The 25254-nt window shown below is 47.9% G+C and overlaps 1 protein-coding gene across 1 annotated transcript in view; it reads left to right on the top strand.

The window, feature by feature from the left end:
• Positions 1-19320: 19320 nt before the first annotated feature.
• LOC139279635 (spondin-1-like) overlaps positions 19321-25254 on the top strand; it is a 425839-nt gene continuing 419905 nt past the window's right edge. The window contains exons 1-3 of the mRNA XM_070898744.1: positions 19321-19808; positions 20108-20214; positions 23663-23729. Of these exons, the coding sequence (XP_070754845.1) occupies positions 19607-19808; positions 20108-20214; positions 23663-23729 (376 nt within the window). The 5' untranslated portion in view covers positions 19321-19606. The remainder of the gene's footprint in view (positions 19809-20107; positions 20215-23662; positions 23730-25254) is intronic.

Genomic DNA, 25254 nt, shown 5'->3' with positions numbered 1-25254 from the left:
ATTGATGGTGGCGTTGTAATCACCACATATCCTGACCGACCCATCCGCCTTGAGCACCGGCACAATCGGGCTTGCCCAGTCAATGAATTCGACTGGCGAGATGTTGCCTTCCCTCAGCAGGCAGTCTAATTCACCTTCTATCTTTTCCCGCATCACGTACGGCACCGCTCTGGCCTTGTGGTGTACTGGCCTGGCGTCCGGGTTTATGTGAATCACTACCTTGGTCCCCATGAAAGTGCCAATGCCGGGTTGAAATAATGAGTCAAATTTGTCCAGGACCTGTGAGCATGATACTCGCTCCAAAGAGGAAATTGCATTGACATTGCCCCATTTCCAGTTCATGACAGCAAGCCAACTCCTCCCCAGTATTGCAGGACCATCCCCCGGGACAATCCAGAGTGGCAATCTGTTCTCCGAATCTTTGTGGGTCACGACTAGCGTGGCGCTGCCTAGCACTGGAATGATCTCCTTTGTATATGTCCGTAGCTGTGCGTCAATCGGCAATAATTTTGGCCTCCTGGCCTTGGATGGCCATAACTTGTCGAACTGTTTGATACTCATCAGGGACTGGCTGGCCCTTGTGTCTAGCTCCATTGATACTGGGATGTCATTGAGGAGCACTTTCATCATTATCGGTGGCGTCCTGGTGTATGAACTGTGTATGTGCGCCACATGAACTCGCTAAACTTCAGCTTCCAGCGATTTCCCCCAGTATTCAGTTGGACTCGTAGGACTTACTTTGGACCCATCCTCCTCGTACATCAACCTGGCTGCAGGCTTCCTGCACATACGTCCCAAGTAACCGCTGATGTTGCAGTTTCTGCAGGTATATTGCTGCAGAAAGCTCTGGCTGGGTGTTTGCCTCCACACCTCCAACATGAGCCGTTGTTGGAAACAAAAGGTCCATTACTGGTCGATTGTCTCTGACTGCCTCTATAACTGTCCTTAAGCGCACCATTGACAGGTGTTGATGGCCCCATTACTGGCCGCATTGTCCATTGCGATGGTGTGAATCGCCGTTCAGCTTGCCATTGTCTCTGTTGAATTCCCCCTTTGGGTTCAACTACATGCTGGGGCATGTCCGATTGCCCTGCCTGCCTGGAGAACTGTGTCGCGCGTTAACATTGTTGACTCCCTGTCCATTTGCTGCATTTAAGCCAAGATTTTTGTCAAACATCATTCTGGTCTCTTCCTCCCCTGAGATAAATGTATGGGCCGTCAAAGCCGCTGTTTCTAGGGTCAAGTCTTTGGTCTCAATCAGTTTCCTGAAAACCCCAGCGTGCCCAATGCTCTCAATAAAAAAGTCTCGCTGTATCTCTGCTCTGCATGCATCTGGGAACTTACATAGGCTCGCCAGTCGCCAGAGATCTGCCACAAAGTCTGGAACGCTTTGCCCTTCTCGCCGCCGGTGCGTGTAAAACCGGTGTCTCGCCATGTGCATGCTGTTTGCCAGTTTAAAGTGCTCCCCGATCAACTTACTGGGCTCTTCAAAAGTCTTGTCCGCCAGCTTCTCTGGCGCTAGAAGGTCCTTCATCAGGGAGTACGTCCTGGATCCACAAACCGTCAGGAGATGAGCCCTGCATTTGTTGGTCGAATCCTGTCCCAACTATTCCTTAGTAACAAAACTTTGCTGTAATCTCTCAATAAAATCGTCTCAATCATCACCAACACAATACCTCTTGTCTGTGCTGCTAGTGACCATTCTCACTTGGTTTAAATCCCAGTTTCTCGTCGCCAATGATATGTCCTTACTATACAGTACAAATGCACACGAGGCCCATACTTGAGAGAAGGTATGTGACCAGTAACCTTTATTCCAGCACTGAAGTGATGAAGGTGGGTGGAGCTTCCCCTTTTATACCAGAAAGTTCAGGTTAGGAGTGTCTCCCACAAGTTCACCACCTAGTGGTCAATGTACTCACGGTGTACAACTTAGGTCAGTTTATACATGGGTTACAATGACAGTTGACTACACGACACCTTTGCTCTCGGAAAACAACGAAATGAGCGGCTTGTGATCGGTCTCTAATTCGAACCTCAGACCAAACAGGTATTGATGCATCTTTTTAACAGCGTACACACACGCTAATGTTTCTTTTTCTACCATACTGTCGGCTCTTTCTGCTTTAGACAAACTTTTGGATGCGTACGCGATAGGTTGAAGTTTCCTGAACTCATTGGCTTGTTGTAACACGCAACCAATTCCATACGACAATGTGTCACAGGCCAAAACTAAATGTTTACATGGGTCATAATGTACCAGCAGCTTGTTCGAGCAAAGCAGATTGGTGGCTTTCTCGAAAGCTCTGTCTTGCAATGCGCTCCACACCCAGTTGTTGCCTTTTCTCAATAGCATGTGCAGTGGTTCGAGTAAGATACTCAATTTAGGTAGGAAATTACCAAAGTAGTTGAGTCGACCTAGAAATGAACGCAGCTCCGTCACATTCTGCGGCTTGGGTGCATTCTTGATGGTCTTAGTTTTCACGTCAGTAGGTCTGATGTCATCAGTGCTGATTTTCCTCCTGAGGAATTCGAGTAGAGTGGAAAAGGGAGAACCAATCGATTTGGTGTATTTGGACTTTCAAAAGGCTTTTGACAAGGTCCCACACAAGAGATTAGTGTGCAAAATTAAAGCACATGGTATTGAGGGTAATGTATTGACGTGGATAGAGAACTGCTTGGCAGACAGGAAGCAGAGAGTCAGAATAAATGAGTCCTTTTCAGAATGGCAGGCAGTGACTAGTGGGGTGCCGCAGGGTTCAGTGCTGGGACCCCAGCTATTTACAATATACATTAATGATTGAGACGAAGGTCCCCTGCAGTCAGAATCAGGGGAAGTCATAACGGGGAACAAAGAAATGGCGGACCAATTGAACAAGTACTTTGGTTCGGTATTCACTAAGGAGGACACAAACAACCTTCCGGATATAAAAGGAGTCGGAGGGTCTAGTAAGGAGGAGGAACTGAGGGAAATCCTTATTAGTCGGGAAATTGTGTTGGGGAAATTGATGGGATTGAAGGCCGATAAATCCCCAGGGCCTGATGGACTGCATCCCAGAGTACTTAAGGAGGTGGCCTTGGAAATAGCGAATACATTGACAGTCATTTTCCAACATTCCATTGAATCTGGATCAGTTCCTATAGAGTAGAGGGTAGCCAATGTAACCCCACTTTTTAAAAAAGGAGGGAGAGAAATAACAGGGAATTATAGACCGGTCAGCCTGACATCGGTAGTGGGTAAAATGATGGAATCAATTATTAAGGATGTCATAGCAGTGCATTTGGAAAGAAGTGACATGATAGGTCCAAGTCAGCATGGATTTATGAAAGGGAAATCATGCTTGACAAATCTTCTGGAATTTTTTGAGGATGTTTCCAGTAGAGTGGACAAGGGAGAACCAGTTGATGTGGTATATTTGGACTTTCAGAAGGCTTTCGACAAGGTCCCACACAAGAGATTAATGTGCAAAGTTAAAGCACATGGGATTGGGGGTAGTGTGCTGACATGGATTGAGAACTGGTTGTCAGACAGGAAGCAAAGAGTAGGAGTAAATGGGTACTTTTCAGAATGGCAGGCAGTGACTAGTGGGGTACCGCAAGGTTCTGTGCTGGGGCCCCAGCTGTTTACACTGTACATTAATGATTTAGACGAGGGGATTAAATGTAGTATCTCCAAATTTGCGGATGACACTAAGTTGGGTGGCAGTGTGAGCTGCGAGGAGGATGCTATGAGGCTGCAGAGCGACTTGGATAGGTTAGGTGAGTGGGCAAATGCATAGCAGATGAAGTATAATGTGGATAAATGTGAGGTTATCCACTTTGGTGGTAAAAACAGAGAGACAGACTATTATCTGAATGGTGACAGATTAGGAAAAGGGGAGGTGCAACGAGACCTGGGTGTCATGGTACATCAGTCATTGAAGTTTGGCATGCAGGTACAGCAGGCGGTTAAGAAAGCAAATGGCATGTTGGCCTTCTTAGCGAGGGGATTTGAGTACAGGGGCAGGGAGGTGTTGCTACAGTTGTACAGGGCCTTGGTGAGGCCACACCTGGAGTATTGTGTACAGTTTTGGTCTCCTAACCTGAGGAAGGACATTCTTGCTATTGAGGGAGTGCAGCGAAGGTTCACCAGACTGATTCCCGGGATGGCAGGACTGACATATAAGGAGAGACTGGATCGACTGGGCTTGTATTCATTGGAGTTTAGAAGAATGAGAGGGGATCTCATAGAAACATAAAATTCTGATGGGATTAGACAGGATAGAGGCAGGAAGAATGTTCCCGATGCTAGGGAAGTCCAGAACCAGGGGTCACAGTCTAAGGATAAGGGGTAAGCCATTTAGGACCGAGATGAGGAGAAACTTCTTCACTCAGAGAGTTGTTAACCTGTGGAATTCCCTACTGCAGAGAGTTGTTGAGGCCAGTTCGTTAGATATATTCAAAAGGGAGTTAGATATGGTCCTTACGGCTAAAGGGATCAAGGAGCATGGAGAGAATGCAGGAAAGGGGTACTGTGGTTGAATGATCAGCCATGATCTTATTGAATGGTGGTGCAGGCTCGAGGGGCCGAATGGCCTCCCCCTGCACCTAATTTCTATGTTTCTTTGTTTCTATGACCTCTGGTGCCATGAAGACGCACTTCAAGCGTTTCAGTCTGAGTCCCACTCTATCCAAACGCAGTCTTTATTAAGACACTCCAGAGTGAGGAGCAGGCCTTAGGGGCCGGCTTATATACAGTGCTCCCAAGTTCGCTGAAAACAAGGGGATAAATACTAATGCCTCAGCCCACATACAAAGGTGGGCACTCACGCTATCAGCGTATAACTCTACTATCCGCCACAGGCCAGGCACCGAGAACTGTGCGGATGCTTTCATTTGGCTACCACTGCCCACCAAGGGGGTGGAAATGGCATAGCCTGCAAACTTGTTGATGGTCATGGAAGCATTTGAAAATGATAAACCATCTGTCACGGCCTGCCAGATTAGGACTTGGACCAGCCAAGATCCTCTGCTGTCCCTAGTAAAAAAACTGTGCACTGCATGGGAGATGGGCCAGCATCCCCGTTGAAATGCAAGAGTTAATCAAGCCGTTCCAGCGGCGAAAGGATGAGCTGTCCATTCAGGCAGACTGCCTGTTGTGGGGTAACCGCGTAGTGCTACCCAAAAAGGGTAGGGAGACGTTCATCTTGGATCTCCACAGCACACACCTGGGTATAGTAATGATGAAAGCGATAGCCAGATCCCACATGTGGTGGCCCGGTATCGATTCTGACTGAGAGTTCTGTGTACGGCAATGTAGCGTGTGTGCTCAGTTGAGCAACGCGCCCAGAGAGGCACCACTAAGTTTGTAGTCCTGGCTCTCCAGACCATGGTCGAGGATCCATGTCGACTATGCAGGCCCGTTTCTCGGTAAAATGTTCCTGGTGGTGGTGGATGCTTTTTCAAAATGGATTGAATGTGAAATAATGTCGGGAAGCACCGCCACCGCCACCATTGAAAGCCTGAGGGCCATGTTTGCCACCGACAGCCTGCCTGACATACTGGTCAGTGACAATGGACCATTTTTCACCAGTGTCGAATTTAAAGAATTTATAACCCACAATGGGATCAAACATGTCACCTCGGCCCCGTTTAAACCAGCCTCCAATAGGCAGGCAGAGCGGGCAGTACAAACAATCAAACAGAGCTTTACACGAGTCACAGAAGCTCAGTCCAAACCCGCCTGTCCTGAGTACTGCTCAGCTACCGCACGAGACCCCACTCACTCACAGGGGTGCCCCCGGCTGAGCTACTCATGAAAAGGATACTTAAAACCAAACTCTTGCTGGTTCACCCCAACCTGCGTGATCAGGTAGAGAGCAGACGGCAGCAACAAAATGTAAACGATGGTCGCGCCACTGTGTCACGGGAAATTGATCTGAATGACCCTGTGTATGTGCTAAACTATGGACATGGTCCCAAGTGGATCGCGGGTACGGTGATAGCTAAAGAAGGGAGTAGGGTGTTTGTAGTCAAACTAAACAATGGACAAATTTGCAGAAAGCACCTGGACCAAACAAGGCTCCGGTTCAAAGACTGCCCTGAACAGCCCACAGCAGACACCACCTTTTTCGAGCCCACAACACACACCCAAAGAATCAACGATACCACCCCAGACCAGGAAATTGAACCCATCATGCCCAACAGCCCAGCAAGGCCAGGCTCACCCAGCAGCCCTGCAGGACCAACAACACGTCAGCCCAGCGAGGGCACAGCCAACACACCAGAACAGATATTTGTACCGAGGCGGTCCACCAGGGAAAAAAAGGCTCCCGGCCGCCTCACCTTGTAAATAACTTTCACTTTGACTTTGGTCGGGGGGGGAGTGATGTTGTGTATCTGTTCCGCCACCAGGGAGCGCATCCCCTGAAGTCCCAAAGGATCCCAGCTGTATATAAGCTGGCCCCTAAGGCCTGTTCCTCACCCTGAAGTGTCTTAATAAAGACTGAAGTCACTGTTACTTTAACCTCCCTGTGTGCAGGCTCATCTGTGTTAGGAACACATCAAGTAGATTCTTTATCAGACCGTAGATCTTTGAACCACACACATTGAGGAACACGGCCCGGTGCCGATCTGCATTGTCGACCCCCTTCATTTTGTTGGCCACGAAGTACTGGTTCAAACGGCTCACAAAATCGGCCCAATCTTCCCCTTCCATGAATCACTCTAAAAATCCAATCGTGTTCATTTTGCAAACAAAGGTTCTTGTATTCTCATCGCCAAATGTTATGTGTGCAATAAAGGTTCAAACTGAGTACTGTTTAACTAAGCAAGGTACGACCTTGGCTCTGCTTTATTAAGTCGCAAAATGCCTGACTCACAAAATGGCTGGCCTTTTATACCAGAGCAGCTACATGTGCGTGCTGCTCAGTGGCATCCAGCAATCTACAAACAGCATGCACATACATGACATGGTGAAGTTGCCACTAGTTTTGCACCCAGTTTCAGCTCGATCCGGACGCAATTGGCTGAGCCAGAGCTAAAAAGAATCGTGGGAATTTAAAATGCAAGCGAGTTACGGCCAAAAAAACGCAATTTTTTCCGTTGGTTTAAGATTCTATTCGCCCGGCCCAGGACCTGCCCACTAACTGGCCCTCACCCACCCCACACCCCGCCCGACCCCCCTTTCCCCGGTTGTCAATGTGAGTTTCCGCCCATTGCGCTGGGTCAGGAAGGCTCTTCAAATCGCGCTCATTGTCTGACAGGAGCTGGTCGGCACGTTTTCAAACTAATTTCTTATCCAAAAAATATTAAATTTACTAAGAAATTGACTGGCGTACGCCAATGAAACTATTAAATGGTAAAAGATTCCCTGGCACTATTTTGAAGAAAAGCAGGGGAGTTATTCCCGATGTCCTGGCCATTATTTATTCCTCAACCAACAACAACTTTTAATATATATATATATATATAGCGCATTTAACATAGTAAAACATCCCAAGGCTTGTGACCAACCAACATCCCGAAGGAGGACACAAACAACCTTCCGGATATAAAAGGGGTCAGAGGGTCTAGTAAGGAGGAGGAACTGAGGGAAATCCTTATTAGTCGGGAAATTGTGTTGGGGAAATTAATGGGATTGAAGGCCGATAAATCCCCAGGGCCTGATGGACTGCATCCCAGAGTACTTAAGGAGGTGGCCTTGGAAATAGCGGATGCATTGACAGTCATTTTCCAACCTTCCATTGACTCTGGATCAGTTCCTATCGAGTGGAGGGTAGCCAATGTAACCTCACTTTTTAAAAAAGGAGGGAGAGAGAAAACAGGGAATTATAGACCGGTCAGCCTGACATCGGTAGTGGGTAAGATGATGGAATCAATTATTAAGGATGTCATAGCAGCGCATTTGGAAAGAGGTGACATGATAGGTCCAAGTCAGCATGGATTTGTGAAAGGGAAATCATACTTGACAAATCTTCTGGAATTTTTTGAGGATGTTTCCAGTAAAGTGGACAAGGGATAACCAGTTGATGTGGTATATTTGGACTTTCAGAAGGCTTTCGACAAGGTCCCACACAAGAGATTAATGTGCAAAGTTAAAGCACATGGGATTGGGGGTAGTGTGCTGACATGGATTGAGAACTGGTTGTCAGACAGGAAGCAAAGAGTAGGAGTAAATGGGTACTTTTCAGAATGGCAGGCAGTGACTAGTGGGGTACCGCAAGGTTCTGTGCTGGGGCCCCAGCTGTTTATACTGTACATTAATGATTTAGACGAGGGGATTAAATGTAGTATCTCCAAATTTGCGGATGACACTAAGTTGGGTGGCAGTGTGAGCTGTGAGGAGGATGCTACGAGGCTGCAGAGCGACTTGGATAGGTTAGGTGAGTGGGCAAATGCATGTCAGATGAAGTATAATGTGGATAAATGTGAGGTTATCCACTTTGGTGGTAAAAACAGAGAGACAGACTATTATCTGAATGGTGACAGATTAGGAAAAGGGGAGGTGCAACGAGACCTGGGTGTCATGGTACATCAGTCATTGAAGGTTGGCATGCAGGTACAGCAGGCGGTTAAGAAAGCAAATGGCATGTTGGCCTTCATAGCGAGGGGATTTGAGTACAGGGGCAGGGAGGTGTTGCTACAGTTGTACAGGGCCTTGGTGAGGCCACACCTGGAGTATTGTGTACAGTTTTGGTCTCCTAACTTGAGGAAGGACATTCTTGCTATTGAGGGAGTGCAACGAAGGTTCACCAGATTGATTCCCGGGATGGTGGGACTGACATATCAAGAAAGACTGGATCAACTGGGCTTGTATTCACTGGAGTTCAGAAGAATGAGAGGGGACCTCATAGAAACGTTTAAAATTCTGATGGGTTTAGACAAGTTAGATGCAGGAAGAATGTTCCCAATGTTGGGGAAGTCCAGAACCAGGGGTCACAGTCTAAGGATAAGGGGTAAGCCATTTAGGACCAAGATGAGGAGAAACTTCTTCACTCAGAGAGTGGTGAACCTGTTGAATTCTCTACCACAGAAAGTTGTTGAGGCCAATTCACTAAATAAGTTCAAAAAGGAGTTAGATGAAGTCCTTACTACTAGGGGGATCAAGGGGTATGGCAAGAAATCAGGAATGGGGTACTGAAGTTGCATGTTCAGCCATGAACTCATTGAATGGCGGTGCAGGCTAGAAGGGCCGAATGGCCTACTCCTGCACCTATTTTCTATGTTTCTATGTTTCTATCCCATCTTTTGTTTCATTACTTGTCCCATAACCATGCCCTTTTGCCTTGCCACATCATCCCACAGCAGTGTTATAAGACAAAACAAATAAATTTGACACTGAGCCACATTAGAAGAAATTACGGCAGATGACCAAAAGCTTGGTGAAAGAGGTAGGTTTTTAGGAGCATCTTAAAGGTGGAAGGAAAGGTAGAGAGGCGGAGAGGTTTAAGGAGGGAGCTTGGGGCCCAGGCAACAGAAGGCACGGCCAGCAACGATTGAGCGATTACAATCAGGAATGTTCAAGAGGGCAGAATTTGAGAAGTGCAGACATCTTGGGGGAGAGGGGTGAGGGTGTGTGGGGGGGGGGGCATTGTGCGACTGGAGGACATTACAGAGATAGGGAGGGGCAAGGCCATGTAGGGATTTGTAAACAAGGATGAGAATTTTAAAATAAACTACAGATAAGGAGTCAGCTTAAAAACAGATTATCTGGTCATAATCACATTGCTGTTTGTGGAACTTGCTGTGCGCAAATTGGCTGCCCCGTTTTCCGCATTTCAACAGTGACTCCATTTCAGAAAGTACTTCATTGACTGTAAAAGCACTTTGAGACATCCGGTGAATGTGAAGGGCTCTATAGAAATCTTCCTTTTAGTTTAGTTTTTTAAAATGTATTTTCAGGGATTATAGGCCCAATTTGGAGAAGGCCCCCGCCCACCCAAGTGCCGCCCAAAGGACCGCCGATGGCCGCCGAGGTCCCTGATGGTACTTTGAGCGGGGGTTTTCATCGGAGAGGTCCCTCGAAGGTCAGCGGGTGGCAAATGAGCGACATACGCCGCCAATCTGGGCGGCAGCCGACGGGAGCTCTCATTCTTGGCAGAGGCACTGACTGCCCAAGTGCCGCCGAGGATGGAGTCGGACCCACGGAGGGTCGACGACCTGAAAAGCAAAAGCATTAAAAAAAACTTAAAAACCATCTGAAGACCTGCAGGGGACCCCATCCAGGTAACTCCCCGTAAAGATTAAAATTACAAAAAGTGTACTAAGCATTTTTTCACCATCTTTTCCAGCTTCCAGCCAGCTCTCCACCCCTGTTCTTCTGCTGACTGCCACCGACTCTCACCTGCATCAATATCGCAGCTCGGCAGGTGGGAGGTCAGTTGCGCCATTCGATCGTCCGCTGACATTGGTGGGCACTTCCTGGCATCCCCCCCGGCCCCCCCGCCCTGCCCCAAGCCACGTCGAAACTGGCACTGGCCGGATGTTGCAGAGGAATGTTGGCGGCAGTGGGCAGTAAGTTCTTCAATTTCGGGCCCGATACATTGGGTTTCTCACAGGCAGTGGACTGGACACCCTGATTAAAATTGATTATTTTTGGTGATAAACCCATTTTCAGCTGGATCAATAAAACTGCACCAAGTTACCACCCTTCAATTCATCAAGGAATATTTCTTAATGAAAAGAGAAAAAGGTAAACGATTCTGTTCTATTACGCTGTATGATTGAGCTTGTTTGTGGAAGAGTTTACATTTGTGATTTTGAAAGTGAATATTTTTTGTGGAAATGTGGAGCCTAAACTTACCAGTGCAATTTCAAATGCATTTTGGACACAATTTCCCCATTGCACCCAAAGCGGAAACTCGACCCCGTGAAGTGCAGACTGAATTTTACCCAGTTAAAAATGACATTTTATTAAAGCAGCCATATGTTTCTCAATGGCTTCAAGGAGGCGCAGGGAATGAAATCTGTATGTTTATCTATGCCGCTGTGCTATTTATTTATCTACAGAAAACTGTGCTTCTCCAGAAACCAATCACAAAACCATTAATTCAACGTTTGCAGAAATCTATTAGAAGCTTAGGTGCCGGGTCAGGTGTTGTAATCTGCTGCTACAACAACAACAGTTTGCATTCATGCAGCGCCTTTAGTGCAGTAAAACGTCCCAAGGTGCTTCACAGGATATATTATTGTATAAAATTTGATACTGAGCCACATAAGGAGATATTACGGCAGATGACCAAAAGCTTGGTCAAAGTGGTAGGTTTTAAGGAGTGTCTTAAAGGAGGAGAAAGAGGTAGAGAGGTGGAGAGGTTTAGGGAGGGAATTCCAGAGCTTAGGGCTTAGACAACAGAAGGCACAGCCACCGATGGTGGAGCGATTAAAATCGGGGATGCGCAACAGGCCAGAATTTGAGCAGCGCGGAGATCTCAGAAGCTTGTAAAGCTGGAGGAGATTACTGAGATACAGAGGGGGTGAGGCCATGTGTAAGTCAGTGCCCTCCCTCCCCTCCCCTCTCCCACTTCTGACAGATCTCACCAGAGCCAACCACCCAGCCCGGTGCTTCTTCCCACCTTCACAGTGCAGCCAAAGCACAGACATACCCTGTAGTGTAAGTAGGCATCTTTAGTAATGACTCCACGAGGCAGGGTATGGTACTTAAACTGTGCAGACTTGCAGTCCTTTATTAGCAGCTCCTGAGTGCCGACAACAAGCTGTGTGTTCCTTTTTATACTGGGTTATCTGCTCTGTGCAGGCAACCCCTGGGTCTCCAGCAACAGCACCCTCTGGTGTACCGGTAAGGTGTGTACAGTACAAGGGTTACAAACATCATACAGTGAACAGGCATGCCTGCACAACAATACTCCCCCCTGAGCATTTTTCATATCCTAGTTGCCATGACCAGGGGAGGTGATCAGTGGTGGGCTATGGGAGGTTGTGGTGATGGTAGTGTGGTTGCCAGGTGTAACCCCTGTGCTTGAGGCTGGCCTCGTATGTTTCCCCTCCCTCACACACAAACCAAGTGGGTGTCACTGTTGTGGGATCCCTCGGGGAGTAGCCACGGCAGCAGTGGGTGGTGTGTATACACTGTGATGTGGGTAGTTGTGGGGTGGTGGGCAGGGCCACAAGACTGGATGGGCTCCTTGTCCATCAATGGGGATGAGGGTCAGGTCATCCCAGGGAAGCTGAAGGATATTGGCCTCATGCTCCTGGTGTTGGCCCTGGTGGCCAGGGGCTGTAGGGCTGGTCTGGTGCAGGTTGCCATTGGTGGCTGGGCTGCCCAATGACCACTGTCCCTGTAGTGGGTCTGCTCCCACTGCCTGTGTATGTGTTCTGCAAGGGGCATCACATTCGTTCCAAAGATCCAGGCTACATGGTCTGGTAGCCTGCTGGACCTGGGGGTCTCCCACAGGGGGATTCCATTGGCATTAGCATGGTCCCTGTAGGACCCAATGTCCTTTGGCAGTGTCCTACCAGTATACATGACATCCTGGCTCTGATCACACATAGTCGAGCCTGCATTATACATTCTAGCACTTGCATCACTTTTGGGTGTCCTGGTTTCAACAGACATGGTTACATTAGGCATTTCACAACTCTATCATTATTGTTAAGCATAATAGACTTGTTCTTAACCTTACTGACACCTGCATTCATCTCATTAGTCACATTAGTTAAACCAGCATCACAATTCATGGTTACATTGCATACATTTTCATACTTGCACCCTTTAATTGCATCTTTAGCTTTAAAGTCCATGTACTCAAATAGTTGGAACTTCCCCTTTAAAATGTTTTGGTTACCGGTCACCTTTAAGCGAGCTTTCAAATCTGATTGGCCACTCGATGTCACATGATGCTCCTCCATGTTGACTCATAGCATGGAAGAGGCCATTTTGAATGCAGGTCTGCTGCTTGTGGTGCTGCAGCCATTTTGTGGTGCTCTTTTCTTCCACATGCTTGTGGTGCTGCAGCCATTTTGTGGTCTTGCTGCAGGCAGGCTGCGGTGCTCTTTTCTTCCACAGCACCACTTCACCTGATGTGGACCCGGTTCATCCAATTCCTGCCCAGCAGCGTGGGACCGTCACCGGCTACAATCCACAAGGGGAATTTGTGCAACACGCTGCCCTGGGAGACCTAGACGTCTACACTGCCAATGATTTGGATTTTACCTTTGGTATAGGTGAGCAGCTTTGCCTGGACAGGAGACAGTTTTGGTCGAGTGGCAGGATTGATCCAAATTTTTTCAAAGGTCTTTTGGCTCATCACAGACTGGCTCACCCCTGTGTCGATCTCCATGGAGACTGGGACCCCATCAATGTCCACTTCCATCATCCACGGAGAACTTCCGGTGGAGCAGGTAAAGATTCCATACTCTTCTCCCAGGGTTAGAGCAGCTTCATCTTCATCTGTGTCGGAGCCCCGGTGATTAGCCAACTCATCAGAGACACAGTGAGTACATTCTCTGAAGGTGCCCTTTTTCTTTGCAGCCTTTGCATGCATAGTCTTTGTAGCAGCACTGGTGGGCCCTGTGGTTTCCTTCACAGCGCCAGCACAGGGCCATCCGATTTGCCCCATGTGTCGGACTCAGGGTTGCGGGACTCGGGGCAGCATTTCTGCCTTGAGAAGTGTCCATGCGGTGCAGTGTGCTCGCCGGTTTAGAGTCCTGGGTCAGTATTCGCCTGGAGTCACTGGCCGAAACCATGTAGGCTTGGCTCACTTGAATTGCTTTCTACAGGGTGACCGTGATGTCAGCCAAGAGCAATTTGTGGAGGAGGCCTTCGTGGCCGATTCCGATGACAAATATGTCCCTTAGTGCTTCATTAGACTGGTTAGCCTGACATCAGTAGTGGGGAAAATGTTGGCATCAATTGTTAAGGATGAAATAGCAGCGCATTTGGAAAGCTGTGACAGGATCAGTCCAATTCAGCATGGATTTATGAAGGGGAAATCATGCTTGACAAATCTTCTGGAATTTTTTGAGGATGTAACTAGCAGAGTGGACAAGGGAGAACCAGTGGATGTGGTGTATTTGGACTTTCAAAAGGCCTTTGACAAGGTCTCACATAAGAGATTGGTGTTCAAAATCAAAACACATTGTATTGGGGGTATTGTACTGGCGTGGATAGAGAATTGGTTGGCAGACAGGAAGCAAAGAGTCGGGATAAACAGGTCCTTTTTGGAATGGCAGGCAGTGACTAGTGGAGTGGCGCAGGGCTCAGTGCTGGGACCCCAGCTCTTTACAATATACATTAATGATTTGGATGAATGAATTGAATGTAATATCTCCAAGTTTGCAGATGACACTAAACTGGGTGGCGGTGTGAGCTGTGAGGAGGATTCTAAGAGGCTGCAGGGTGATTTGGACCAGTTAGGTGAGTGGGCAAATGCATGGCAGATGCAGTATAATGTGGATAAATGTGAGGTTATCCACTTTGGAGGCAATAACACGAAGGCAGAATATTTTCTGAATGGTGGCAGATTCGGAAAAGGGGAGGTGCAACGAGACCTGGGTGTCATGGTTCATCAGTCATTGAAAGTTGACATGCAGGTACAGCAGGCGGTGAAGAAGGCAAATGGCATGTTGACCTTCATAGCTAGGGGATTTGAGTATAGGAGCAGTGAGGTCTTACTGCAATTGTACAGGGCCTTGGTGAGGCCTCACCTGGAATATTGTGTTCAGTTTTGGTCTCCTAAGCTGAGGAAGGACGTTCTTGCTATTGAGGGAGTGCAGCGAAGGTTCACCAGACTAATTCCAGGGATGGCTGGACTGACATATGAGGAGAGACTGGATCAACTGGGCCTTTATACACTGGAGTTTAGAAGGATGAGAGGGGTTCTCATAGAAACGTATAAGATTCTAACGGGACGGGACAGGTTAGATGCGGGAAGAATGTTCCTGATGTTGGGGAAGTCCAGAACCAGGGGACACAATCTTAGGATAAGGGGTAGGCCATTTAGGACTGAGTTGAGGAGAAACTTCTTCACTCAGAGAGTTGTTAACCTGTGGAATTCCCTGCCGCAGAGAGTTGTTGATGCCAGTTCATTGGATATATTCAAGAGGGAGTTAGATATGGCCCTTACGGCTAAAGAGATCGAGGGGTATAGAGAGAAAGCAGGAAAGGGGTAATGAGGTGAATGATCAGCCATGATCTTATTGAATGATGGTGCAGGCTCGAAGGGCCGAATGGCCTACACCTGCATCTATTTTCTATGTTTCTATTAAGGTGGTCACACGGTGCAGCTAGTCTTCTTAAGTGTGCAGCATACTTGGCAATTTCTTGGCCCTCAGGTCGCCGGTAAGTGTAGAACCGGTGCCTGGCTGTGAGGATGCTTTCTTTCGGTTTTAGTTGTTCTTGTATGATTGTTACAAGTTCCTCATAGCTCTTGGTGGTTGTCTCCTCCGGGGCTAGTAAGTCCCTGACGTGACCGTAGATGGTGGGCCCACAACTGCTAAGTAGGATGGCCCTGCGTTTGTTCGGTAGTGTGGCCGATGTGTCCCCTTCCAAATCATTGGCTATAAAGAAGTGTTCCAATCATTCCTCAAAAGCATCCTAATCTTCCGCCTCTGTAAAATGCTGAAAGTTGCTGAGGTTAGACATGTTGAGCTTATAGTTCGTGATCCCGTATTCCCGTCGCCAGTTGTAGTGTATGTAGGCACCTTTAGTAATGGCTCCATGAGGCAGGGTATGGTACTTAAACTGTGCAGACCTGCAATCCTTTATTAGCAGCTCCTGAGTGCTGTCAACAAGCTCCGTGTTCCTTTTTATACTGGATTACCTGCCGTGTGCAGACAACCCCCGGGTCTCCAGCAACAGCACCCTGTGGTGTACCGGTAAGGTATGTACAGTACAGTATGCATGACAGTGTTACAGACATCACACAGTGAACAGGCATACCTACCCAACATACCCGTCCCTCTACCCACACTTCAGTTACACCATATAACATACATGTCAGCTGTGGCTCGGTGGGAGGAAGGGAAGGGAAAGGGAAAGATTGCATTTATATAGCACCTTTCATGACCACTGAACATCTAAAAGTGCTTTGCAGCCAATTAAGTACCCTTGGAGTGTAGTCATTGTTGTAATGTGGGAAACATGGCAGCTAATTTGAGCACAGCAAGCTCCCACAAACAGCAATGTGATAATGACCAGATATTCGTTTTTGTTATGTTGATTATAAATATTGGCCAGGACACCAGGGAATAATCCCCTGCTCTTCTTTGAAATAGTGCCCTGGGATCTTTTAAGTCCACCTGAGCGAACAGACAGGGCCTCGTTTTAATGTCTGATCCGAAAGACAGCACCTCCGACAGTGCAGCACTCCCTCAGCACTGCACTGAGAGTGGCAGCCTAGATTTTCGTGCTCAAGTCCCTGGAGTGGGACTTGAACCCACAACCTTCTGACTCAGAGAATGTGTGCTGCCCACTGAGCCAGGGCTGACAAAGTTGAAATGTGCTGCTACCTTTACACTCCAGTATGAGTGCACCAGTGACACATTGCTGCAGTGTCAACCTGGAGTCAGAGGCGGAGCAGGGAAGTGGATTGAGAATCAGTGCAGTTACAGGGTCTGCGATAATTGGGAACATTTATTGTACACTCAATGCCTGTTCATTTGGACTGTAACCACAAAGCAATCTTTAACAATAAATTATTGACTATATGATTTTAATTTGCTCACTGTCTTTAATTTGGAGGTGGATTTTTGCAACAAATGATTGTGATTTCCACAATGAATGAGCAGCGGTTGGAACAGGATTAACAGTCCTGGGTTACCGACAGAAAGGTGTGTCTGAGGGATCAAGTCATGTTGAAATACAATACAAGACATCTGTAAAAAGAACTAAACAAAGCAAGGTTGACACTCTCTCGCTAACGTGTTATTTGCAAGATCTGATCCCCAAACAGCACTTGGAAATCGCAGCATCGAGTACTGTGCGGACAAATTGCTTGGAAATCTCCCGCTGAAATCAAATTAAATCTGCACCACCCACCCCCCACCCCAGCCCCGACACAGCCTGTTCCCAAAGCCTGATGCAAATTTAAAATAAAATAACTGCCCCCCCGCCCCAAAATACTGCATAGGACAAGTTTCCATTATCTCTGGATTTAATAGAGCATCATCTCTTCTTCGTTTAGGAACATAGGAACAGGAGGAGGTCACTGCAGTGTATATCATCTACAAGATGCATTGCAGCAACTCATCATGGCTTCTTTGGCAGCACCTCCTAAACCCACAACCTCTACCACCTAGAAGGACAAGGGCAGCAGACACTTGGGAACACCATCACCTCCACATTCCCCTCCAAGTCACACACCATCCTGATTTGGAAGCATATCGCCATTCCTTCATTGTCGCTGGGTCACAATCCTGGAACTTCCTCCTTAACAGCATTGTGAGAGTACCTTCACCACACGGAGTGCAGCGGTTCAAGAAGGCGGCTCACCACTATCTTCTCAAGGGCAATTGGGAATGGGTAATAAATGCTGGTCTTGTCAACAATGCTCACATCCCAGGAAAGAATAAATAAAAATAAAAAAATTCAGCCCCTCGAGCCTGTTCCACCATTCGATGGATCTGTGACCTAACTCCATATACCCACCTTTGGCCCATATCCCTTAATACTTTTGGTTAACAGAATGCTATCAATCTCCGATTTAAAATCAACAATTGACCCAGCACCAATTGCCGTTTGCAGAAGAGAGTTCCAAACTTCTACCACCCTTTGTGTGTAGAAGTGTTTCCTAATTTCACCCTAGTCCTAGAATCCTCAACCAGTGGAAATAGTTTCTCTCTATCTACTTTATCGATCAGATCACTCCTTAACCTTCGAAATTCTAGGGAATACAACCCTAGTTTGAGTACTCACTCATTGTAACATAACCCTTGGAAACCGAGTATCATTTTCTGTCATTTTATTGGCTACCCCAGGTTTGCAATGTAGAATCATAGAATCTTACAACAATAACAACAACTTGTATTTATACGTAGTAAAATGTCCCAAGGCGCTTCACAGGGGTGTTATAAGGCAAAACAAATACATTTGACACCAAGCCACGTAAGATGAAATTACGGCAGATGACCAAAAGCTTGGTTAAAGAGATCATTTTTAAGGAGCATCTTAAAGGAGGAAAGTGAGGTAGAGAGGCGGAGAGGTTTAATGCAGGATTTCCGGAACTTAGGGGGGGCCAGGCAGTTGAAGCCCTGGCCACCGATGGTTGAGCGATTATAATCAGGGATGTTCAAGAGGGCAGAATTAGAGGAGTGCAGATATCTCGGAAGGGGGGCTGGGTTGTGAGGCTGAAAGAGATTACAGAGATAGGGTGGGGGAGGAGGAGGAGGGGCAGAGAAGGAGGCCATTCAGCCCATCGTGCCTGTGCCGGCTCTTTAAATGAGCTGTCCAATTAGTTGCACTCCCTCCTGCCCTTCCCCCACAGCGCTGCAGGTGTTCTCCCCTTCAACTATTTATCCAATCCCCTTTTGAAAGTTACTGTTGAATCTGCTTCCACCGCTCTTTCAGGCAGCACCTACTCGGTGTGTTTTAAAAAACTCATCTCATCTCATCTCTATTTTGCAGCTCGCTGAGATTCTGAGTTAAAATATGCCTCGACCCTGCAGCGTTTGGTGAACAATTATTTGCAACAAAAAAAGAGCCGAAAAGAATCCTAGAATAGTTACAGCACAGGAAAGGCGGCCACTTGGTCCGTCGAGCCCGTGCCGGCTCTCTGCAAGAGCAACTCAGATAGACCCACTCCCCGCCCTTTCCTCATAACCCTGCAAAAAAAAGTTCCTTCAGATACTTATCCAATTCCCTTTCGAAAGCCACGATTGAGTCTGCCTCCACCACCCTCTCAGGCAGTGCATTCCAGATCTTAACCACTCGCTGCGTAAGAAATAGCCTACAATTTGCAAGTAACTCAAAAAAAAACTAATTGTGGCTCTTTGACAACTCCCTCCAGTCGGCACCTCAGCACGACTTCCTCTCGATTTCAAATGTAACTACAGACATTTTTTGTCTGTAAACTCCCCTAGCTTGTTAAAAAGTTTGTGTGTGTGTGTGTGGAATAATTCAAGGGACATGCAGTTGGGGGGATCTTTAATCAGTGTCTCGGAGACCGCAGCAAGACTGTGGAAGAGCTAATAAGCCGTCGCTTGTGTTCTGTCTTGATATTCTTTCTCAATCAAACCTCCCTTTTCTTTTTTTAAAAAAAAAGGAAACTCCCCTCCCCTTCCCCATCCCTCCCCCTTATGTGTGAATCATCAGGGGCTAATTGTCAACATGGGCTGTCCACTCGACTGACCCTGCTGTGGGAGGTAAGCCAGCACAGGGATCTGTGGGGATTTGTTCAAGTGTGGAGGGAAGCGATGGTACTCTGAGCTTGTGTGTGTGTGTGTTTTTGGGGAGGTGGTGGTGGGGGGAGTAGTGTCAGTCAGTTACAAGTGAAATCCGACTTGCAATTGACGGGCTGTGGTCAATTTCAGCAGATTTTGGAACATTCCAACAAAAGAAGGCAGCACTTTAAATCTATGTTTGTGTGTGTGTCTCTCTCTCTGTGTTTCAGACTGCAGAGAAGGAGTCAGAGTAACAAGGCACACACACCACACTCTCTCTCACACACACACGATGGACTCAACTCTGGGATTTCTCGCTCTCCTGCTCGCTGTTCCTGCGGCGTTCGCCTCCTATTACGACGAGAACCCGGTCACCGACGGATACTGCAGCCGTATCGTGAGGTCCCAGGGCAGCCGGAGAGACGGTAACACCGGCTTCAGCCTCCGAATCGAAGGGAATCCCCAATTCTACACACCAGGCAGCACGTATCGGGGTAAGTATTGCATGTTCTCTGTCTCTGTCTCTCTCTCCCCAACCCATGCGCTTCCTGCATGCACTAGACTGCTCCCCCTCTCTCTCTGGGATTGTTTCAAGGGTGTTTGCCAAGTGTTTGCAGACTGATTCCTCCCTAGACATCAGTCCGCATCACGGTTATGTTTTTAATTGTGCTTTATTTTTTTTAAGTGCACCCTCCAAACTCTGTGAAATTTGAAATCTTATGTGACAACTTTACAGATGCTGCGGCTAAGTGTGCTTTTTTTTGTCCTCTTTCCTGCCCTCTCTCCTCTCCAGTCACTCTCTCAGCCACAGTCCCCTCCTATTTCCGAGGATTCACCCTCATCGCTCTCCTGGAGGGAGAGGACGGCGACAGGGAAGAGGAATACGCTGGGAACTTTCAGGTAGGCAGCTCGCATACCCTCCCTCCTCTTCCCCTCCCCCAGCACATCCCATAATGGTAAAAGGTAAATGGTAAGGGCTAAAGCTTCCAGCCACCTTTCAGGAGAAGGTGAAGATTTGTCTGCCAGGCAGGTTCAATGATAGGGAAACATGTGTGACTCCGAGCACAATTGTTATTTCCTAATGATGCCACACACACTCACACAACCACCACTAGGCTCGAGCTCACTGAGGAATGTCTTGCGAATTCATTCTGAGATTTTTTTGATGAGTGGATGTGAGTATACGAGCATGTATACATATTTGTGTGTGAGTACATATGTCAGTGTGTTTTTTTATATATATATACACACACACAAACATTATAAATATATATATATATATATGTGTGTGTGTATATATGTATGTGTATATATGTGTGTGAATGTATGTGCTCCCTAAACACTCCACCCCTCATTTCTCCTTTAAGACGCTCCTTTAAAATTTATCTCTTTGCCCTAATTTTTTTCTTATGTGGCTCGGTGTCAATTTTTTTGTCTCGTAATACTCCTGTGAAGCGCCTTGGGATGTTTTACTACATTAAAGGTGCTATATAAATACAAGTTATTGTTATCTGTGTGTGTGTCTGCATGAGTGTGAAGAGGATCGAATGCAAAAAATCCTGTAAACAAAATTGTTTCTAAATCAAGCTTCCAAACTGGAGCCAAGGTATAATCCATGTCCACATTTAACCTGCAGATTCACTTCCTCGAATCACCATTCAGTGAAAAGTCTGGTTGAGTGAGTCATTATTGTGAGAGATTAAATCATTTCAAAATCATCTTTGAGCAAATACAAAAAGAACAACTCCAACACTGTCTCTTTATTTAGATTGTTTTTCTTCAATTATCATTTCCCAGATATTATACATCAACCAACACTAAGTCTGCGCTGTGCTATTTTGTAGACTGTATTAGTCTAATCTTGTTTAGTTCAAATTATCTGGTAATTCATTTTTGAAAGGATTACGTTCCCTCTTTTCTGTTATTTATTTTGTTTAATTCAAATGATTTGCGAATAATTCAAAAAAAATTTGAGTGCAGGAAATGCCTTTGAATTGTCAGGATTTCAAATGGATTCAGACCTTGTCAGACTTCTGTGTGCCTCATTCAATTTTTTCCTTTTTACGCAGTGCTGCTACTTTCTAATTTATCTCAACAGAATAAGGGATTAAGACATCCGTACAGCTCTGAAAGTTCTGTGAGATTGCGATGAATCTTAGGACATATCAGTGCTCAATGAGACAGCAGTGTTGCAATCAATGTTACGGTTATATAAAGCTCTGGTTATACCCCATCTGGAGCACTACATTCAGTTCTGGACCCCGCCCCTTAGGGAGGATATATCTGCCTCGGAGGGGGAGCAACGCAGATTCACCAGAATGATACCGGGGCTAAAAGGGTTAAATTGTGAGGGCAGGTTGCATAGATTGGCTTGTCTTGAGTATAGAAGATTAAGGGGTGATCTAATCAAGGTGTCGAAGATGATTAAAGGAGTTGATAGGGTAGATAGAGAGAAAGTATTTCCTCTGGTGGTGAGAGTCCAGAACAAGAGGTGTAACCTTAAAATTAGAGCCAGATCATTCAGGGGTGATGTCAGGAAGCATTTCTTCACACAAAGGGTGGTGGAGATCTGGAACACTCTCCCCCTATAAAGCTGTGGATTCTGGGGATCAAATGAAAATGTCAAAACTGAGATTACTAGATTTTTGTTGGGCAAGGGTATTAAGGGTTACGGAACTTCGGCGGCTAAATGGACTTAAGATATAGATCGGCCACAATCTAATTGAATGGTAAACTAGCTCGAAGGGCTGTATGGCCTAATCCTGTTCCTATGTGGTGAAGAACACACAATGATTTGTTCAAGTCTGTGTTGGAATTTGTTGAGGTGGATGGAGAATATGTTATAACTTTAATCCTGTGAATGCTGTTATCATATAATTGCATAGAATACATTAACCCTATGCTGTGGGATGTTAGTGTATGGATGTTGAAAGCATTTTCTCTCTCTTCACTACCTCAGCAGAGGCACTACCTGATTGATTTATTTTAAATGGGTGAACACCTCTGCTAAAATTGCAAATGATCTTGTTAAGCATCTTTGTGCTAATATGTTGTGTGCAATTTCTTTCTTTAATCATTCTCGGGATGTGGGTGTTGCTGTCAAGGCCAGCATTTATTGCCCATCACTAATTGCCCTTGAGAAGGTGGTGGTGAGCCGCCTTCTTGAACCACTGTAGTCCATGTGGGGAAGGTGCTCCCACAGTGCTGTTAGGGAGGGAGTTCCAGGATTCCATCTCAGTGACAATGAAGGAACAGCTGATATATGACCCAGTCGGGGTGGTGTAACTTGGAGGGGAACTTGCAGGTAATGGTGTTCCCATGTGCCTGCTGTCCTTGTCCTTCTAGGTGGCGGAGGTTTGGAAAGCTCTGTCGAAGAAACCCAAGATTTCAGGGTGATTCTGTATAATGTGCAAGGCTATATGATGACAGCAGTTAACTGCTCAATGTTACATGATTTCTACCCTCTGTTCACCTTAAATGCGCCTTTAAAGATATAATTAGGCTTGTCAACGAAGTTGATACCCATGGAATAAAAGGGACATTGGCAGCAGGGATACGAATTGGCTAAGTGAACGGTTGTTTTTCGGACTGGGGGAAGGTATACTGTGGTGTTCTCCACGGGTCGGTACTGGGACCACTGTTTTTCTTGATATATATTAATGACTTGGATGTGGGTGTACAGGGCACAATTTCAAAATTTGTAGATGACATAAAACTTGGAAATATAGTGAACAGTGAGGAGGACAGTGATAGACCTCAAGAGGACGTGGACAGGCTGGTGGAATGGGTGGACACGTGGCAGATGAAATTTAAGGCAGAAAAGTGCGAAGTGATACATTTTAGTAGGAAGAATGAGGAGAGGCATTAAAACTAAAGTGTACAATTCTAAAGGGGCTGCATGAACAGAGGGACCTGGAGGTATATGTGCACAAATTGTTGAAGGTGGCAGGGCAGGATGAGAAAGCGGTTAGAAAAGCTTACGGGATCCTGGGCCTCATAAATAGACGCATACGGGAAAAAGTTCATTATCGCCCCGTTTGGTAACAGTCAGGAGGCGCGAGACTTAGGGCGAGGCACTGAAGTCCCGCCCATCTCCAGAAATTCGGGTTACCGCCCCCAGAAGGAAGTGGAGCACTAAATCAAGCGCACCACTACCTTCCTGGGGCGGTGACGGGGCGCACGGTTCAGCAGCTCTGAGCACTGGGCCGTGCAGCACTGCCGCGTCCATGGGGCCCTTCCCTCCCTTTAAAGGGAAGGGCCATCACTGCAGGCTCTGTAGAAGACAAAGGCACCTACTTGGGGCACCGGGGAGTGGGAGAGGTGCGCGATCAGCCTGTCACTCATGCAGAGTGTCGGGCTGAGCGATCGCTGCCGCAACCCCACGAAGAGACCGGATCAGGAGCGGGAAAACGAAGGTAAGTATTTAAAATTTTGACTTGGACACCTCGCCTTTAATTTTCACCCCAGTAACGGTCGAGACACACCTCTTGCAGTTGCTGGTGTTTTCGCCCGGTGCTGCTGCAGGGGGCGAAAGTCAATTTCGGGCGGGGTGAAAACAGGGCAATGTGCACGGTGATGATGTCACGATCTCTGAGTGCAGGACAACGGGGCGGAAAACCAACGCTCCACCGTTAAACTCCTGCCCAATGTGTCGGGAGACGTTACCAGCACTGCGCCTGGTCGCAAAATCATTCGTGCCGGAAGGTGGAAATGAGTTGAATTTGTAGCCCATAGAGGACAAAAACAAAGAAGTTATAATGGGCCCAGTTTCCGCCCTCTGGAAAAACAGCGCATCTTGATAAGGTGCACCGACTTTCTGGAAGAAAAAGAGCAACCTTGTGATTCTCCGGTCTCCTCAGGATGTCTTCGTGCTCGGCGTGGCGCAGCACAAGGGGTTGTTGGCGGAGCCAGGTCCCGGCGCTGAGAACAGTGCCGGGACCTCTGTACATGTGCGCGCATGTGCAGTAGCTCCAGGCCCCCGAGGCTGTGTGGGAGGGGCCCGCCCCTAGCCCTGGTCGAATGGGCTCACCGGGTGAAGATCGGGACTCGGACCTCCCTCCCATTCAGCCTCCCACCCCCCTCCCCCTTCTCTCGCCCCTCACCCCCCTTCTCTTCCCCCTCTGTCGTCCGCGGGGCCCACCCGGCATCTCGCTGGGGGCAGGCACCGCCCGAAGTGGCGGTGGCCTGGCCTGGCCCGTTCAGCCTCTCCCCACCCCCTTCTCTCCATCCCCCCCCATCCCATCCCTCTTCTTAGTCACCCCCCCCCTTCCATGTCGTCGGTGGGGCCCTCCCGGCATCTCGCTGGGGGTGGGCCACACCTGAAGTGTCGGCGGCTAGGCCTGGTTCGGCCCATTCAGCCTCTCTTTCCCCTCCCCCCCCCCCTCCTCTCCCTCCCCCTCTCCTCTCCTCCCTCCCCTCCCCCCGCCTCTCCTCCCTCCCCTCCCCCTGCCTCTCCTCCTTCCCCTCCTCCCTCTCTCCCCTCCTCCCTCCCTCCTCTCCTCCCTCCCCCCCTCCCTCTCCCCCTCCCTCCCCTCCCTCCCCTCCCTCCCCTCCTCTCCCCCTCCTCTCCCCTTCCCCTCCCTCCCCTCCCCCTCCTCTCTCCTCTCCTCTCCTCCCTCCCCTCCCCACTCCTCTCCTCCCCCCTCCCCTCCCCTCCCCCTCCTCTCCTCCCTCCCTCCCCCTCCCCCTCCTCTCCCTCCCTCTCCCTCCCTCCTCTCCTCTCCTCCCTCCCCTCCCCTCCTCTCATCTCCTCTCCCCCCTCCCCTCCCCCTCCTCTCCTCCCTCCCTCCCCTCCCCCCTCCTCTCCTCCCTCCCTCCTCTCCTCCCCTCCCCCTCCCTCCTCTCCTCACTCCCTCCCCCTCCCCCCTCCTCTCCTCACTCCCTCCCCTCCCCCCTCCTCTCCTCACTCCCTCCCCTCCCCCTCCTCTCCTCACTCCCTCC

This window comes from Pristiophorus japonicus, chromosome 14 (assembly GCF_044704955.1).
Source record: "Pristiophorus japonicus isolate sPriJap1 chromosome 14, sPriJap1.hap1, whole genome shotgun sequence".
Lineage (NCBI taxonomy): Eukaryota > Metazoa > Chordata > Chondrichthyes > Pristiophoridae > Pristiophorus > Pristiophorus japonicus.
The sequence above is the reverse complement of the archived record's forward strand: the minus strand, read 5'-3'. Positions and strand labels throughout refer to the sequence as shown.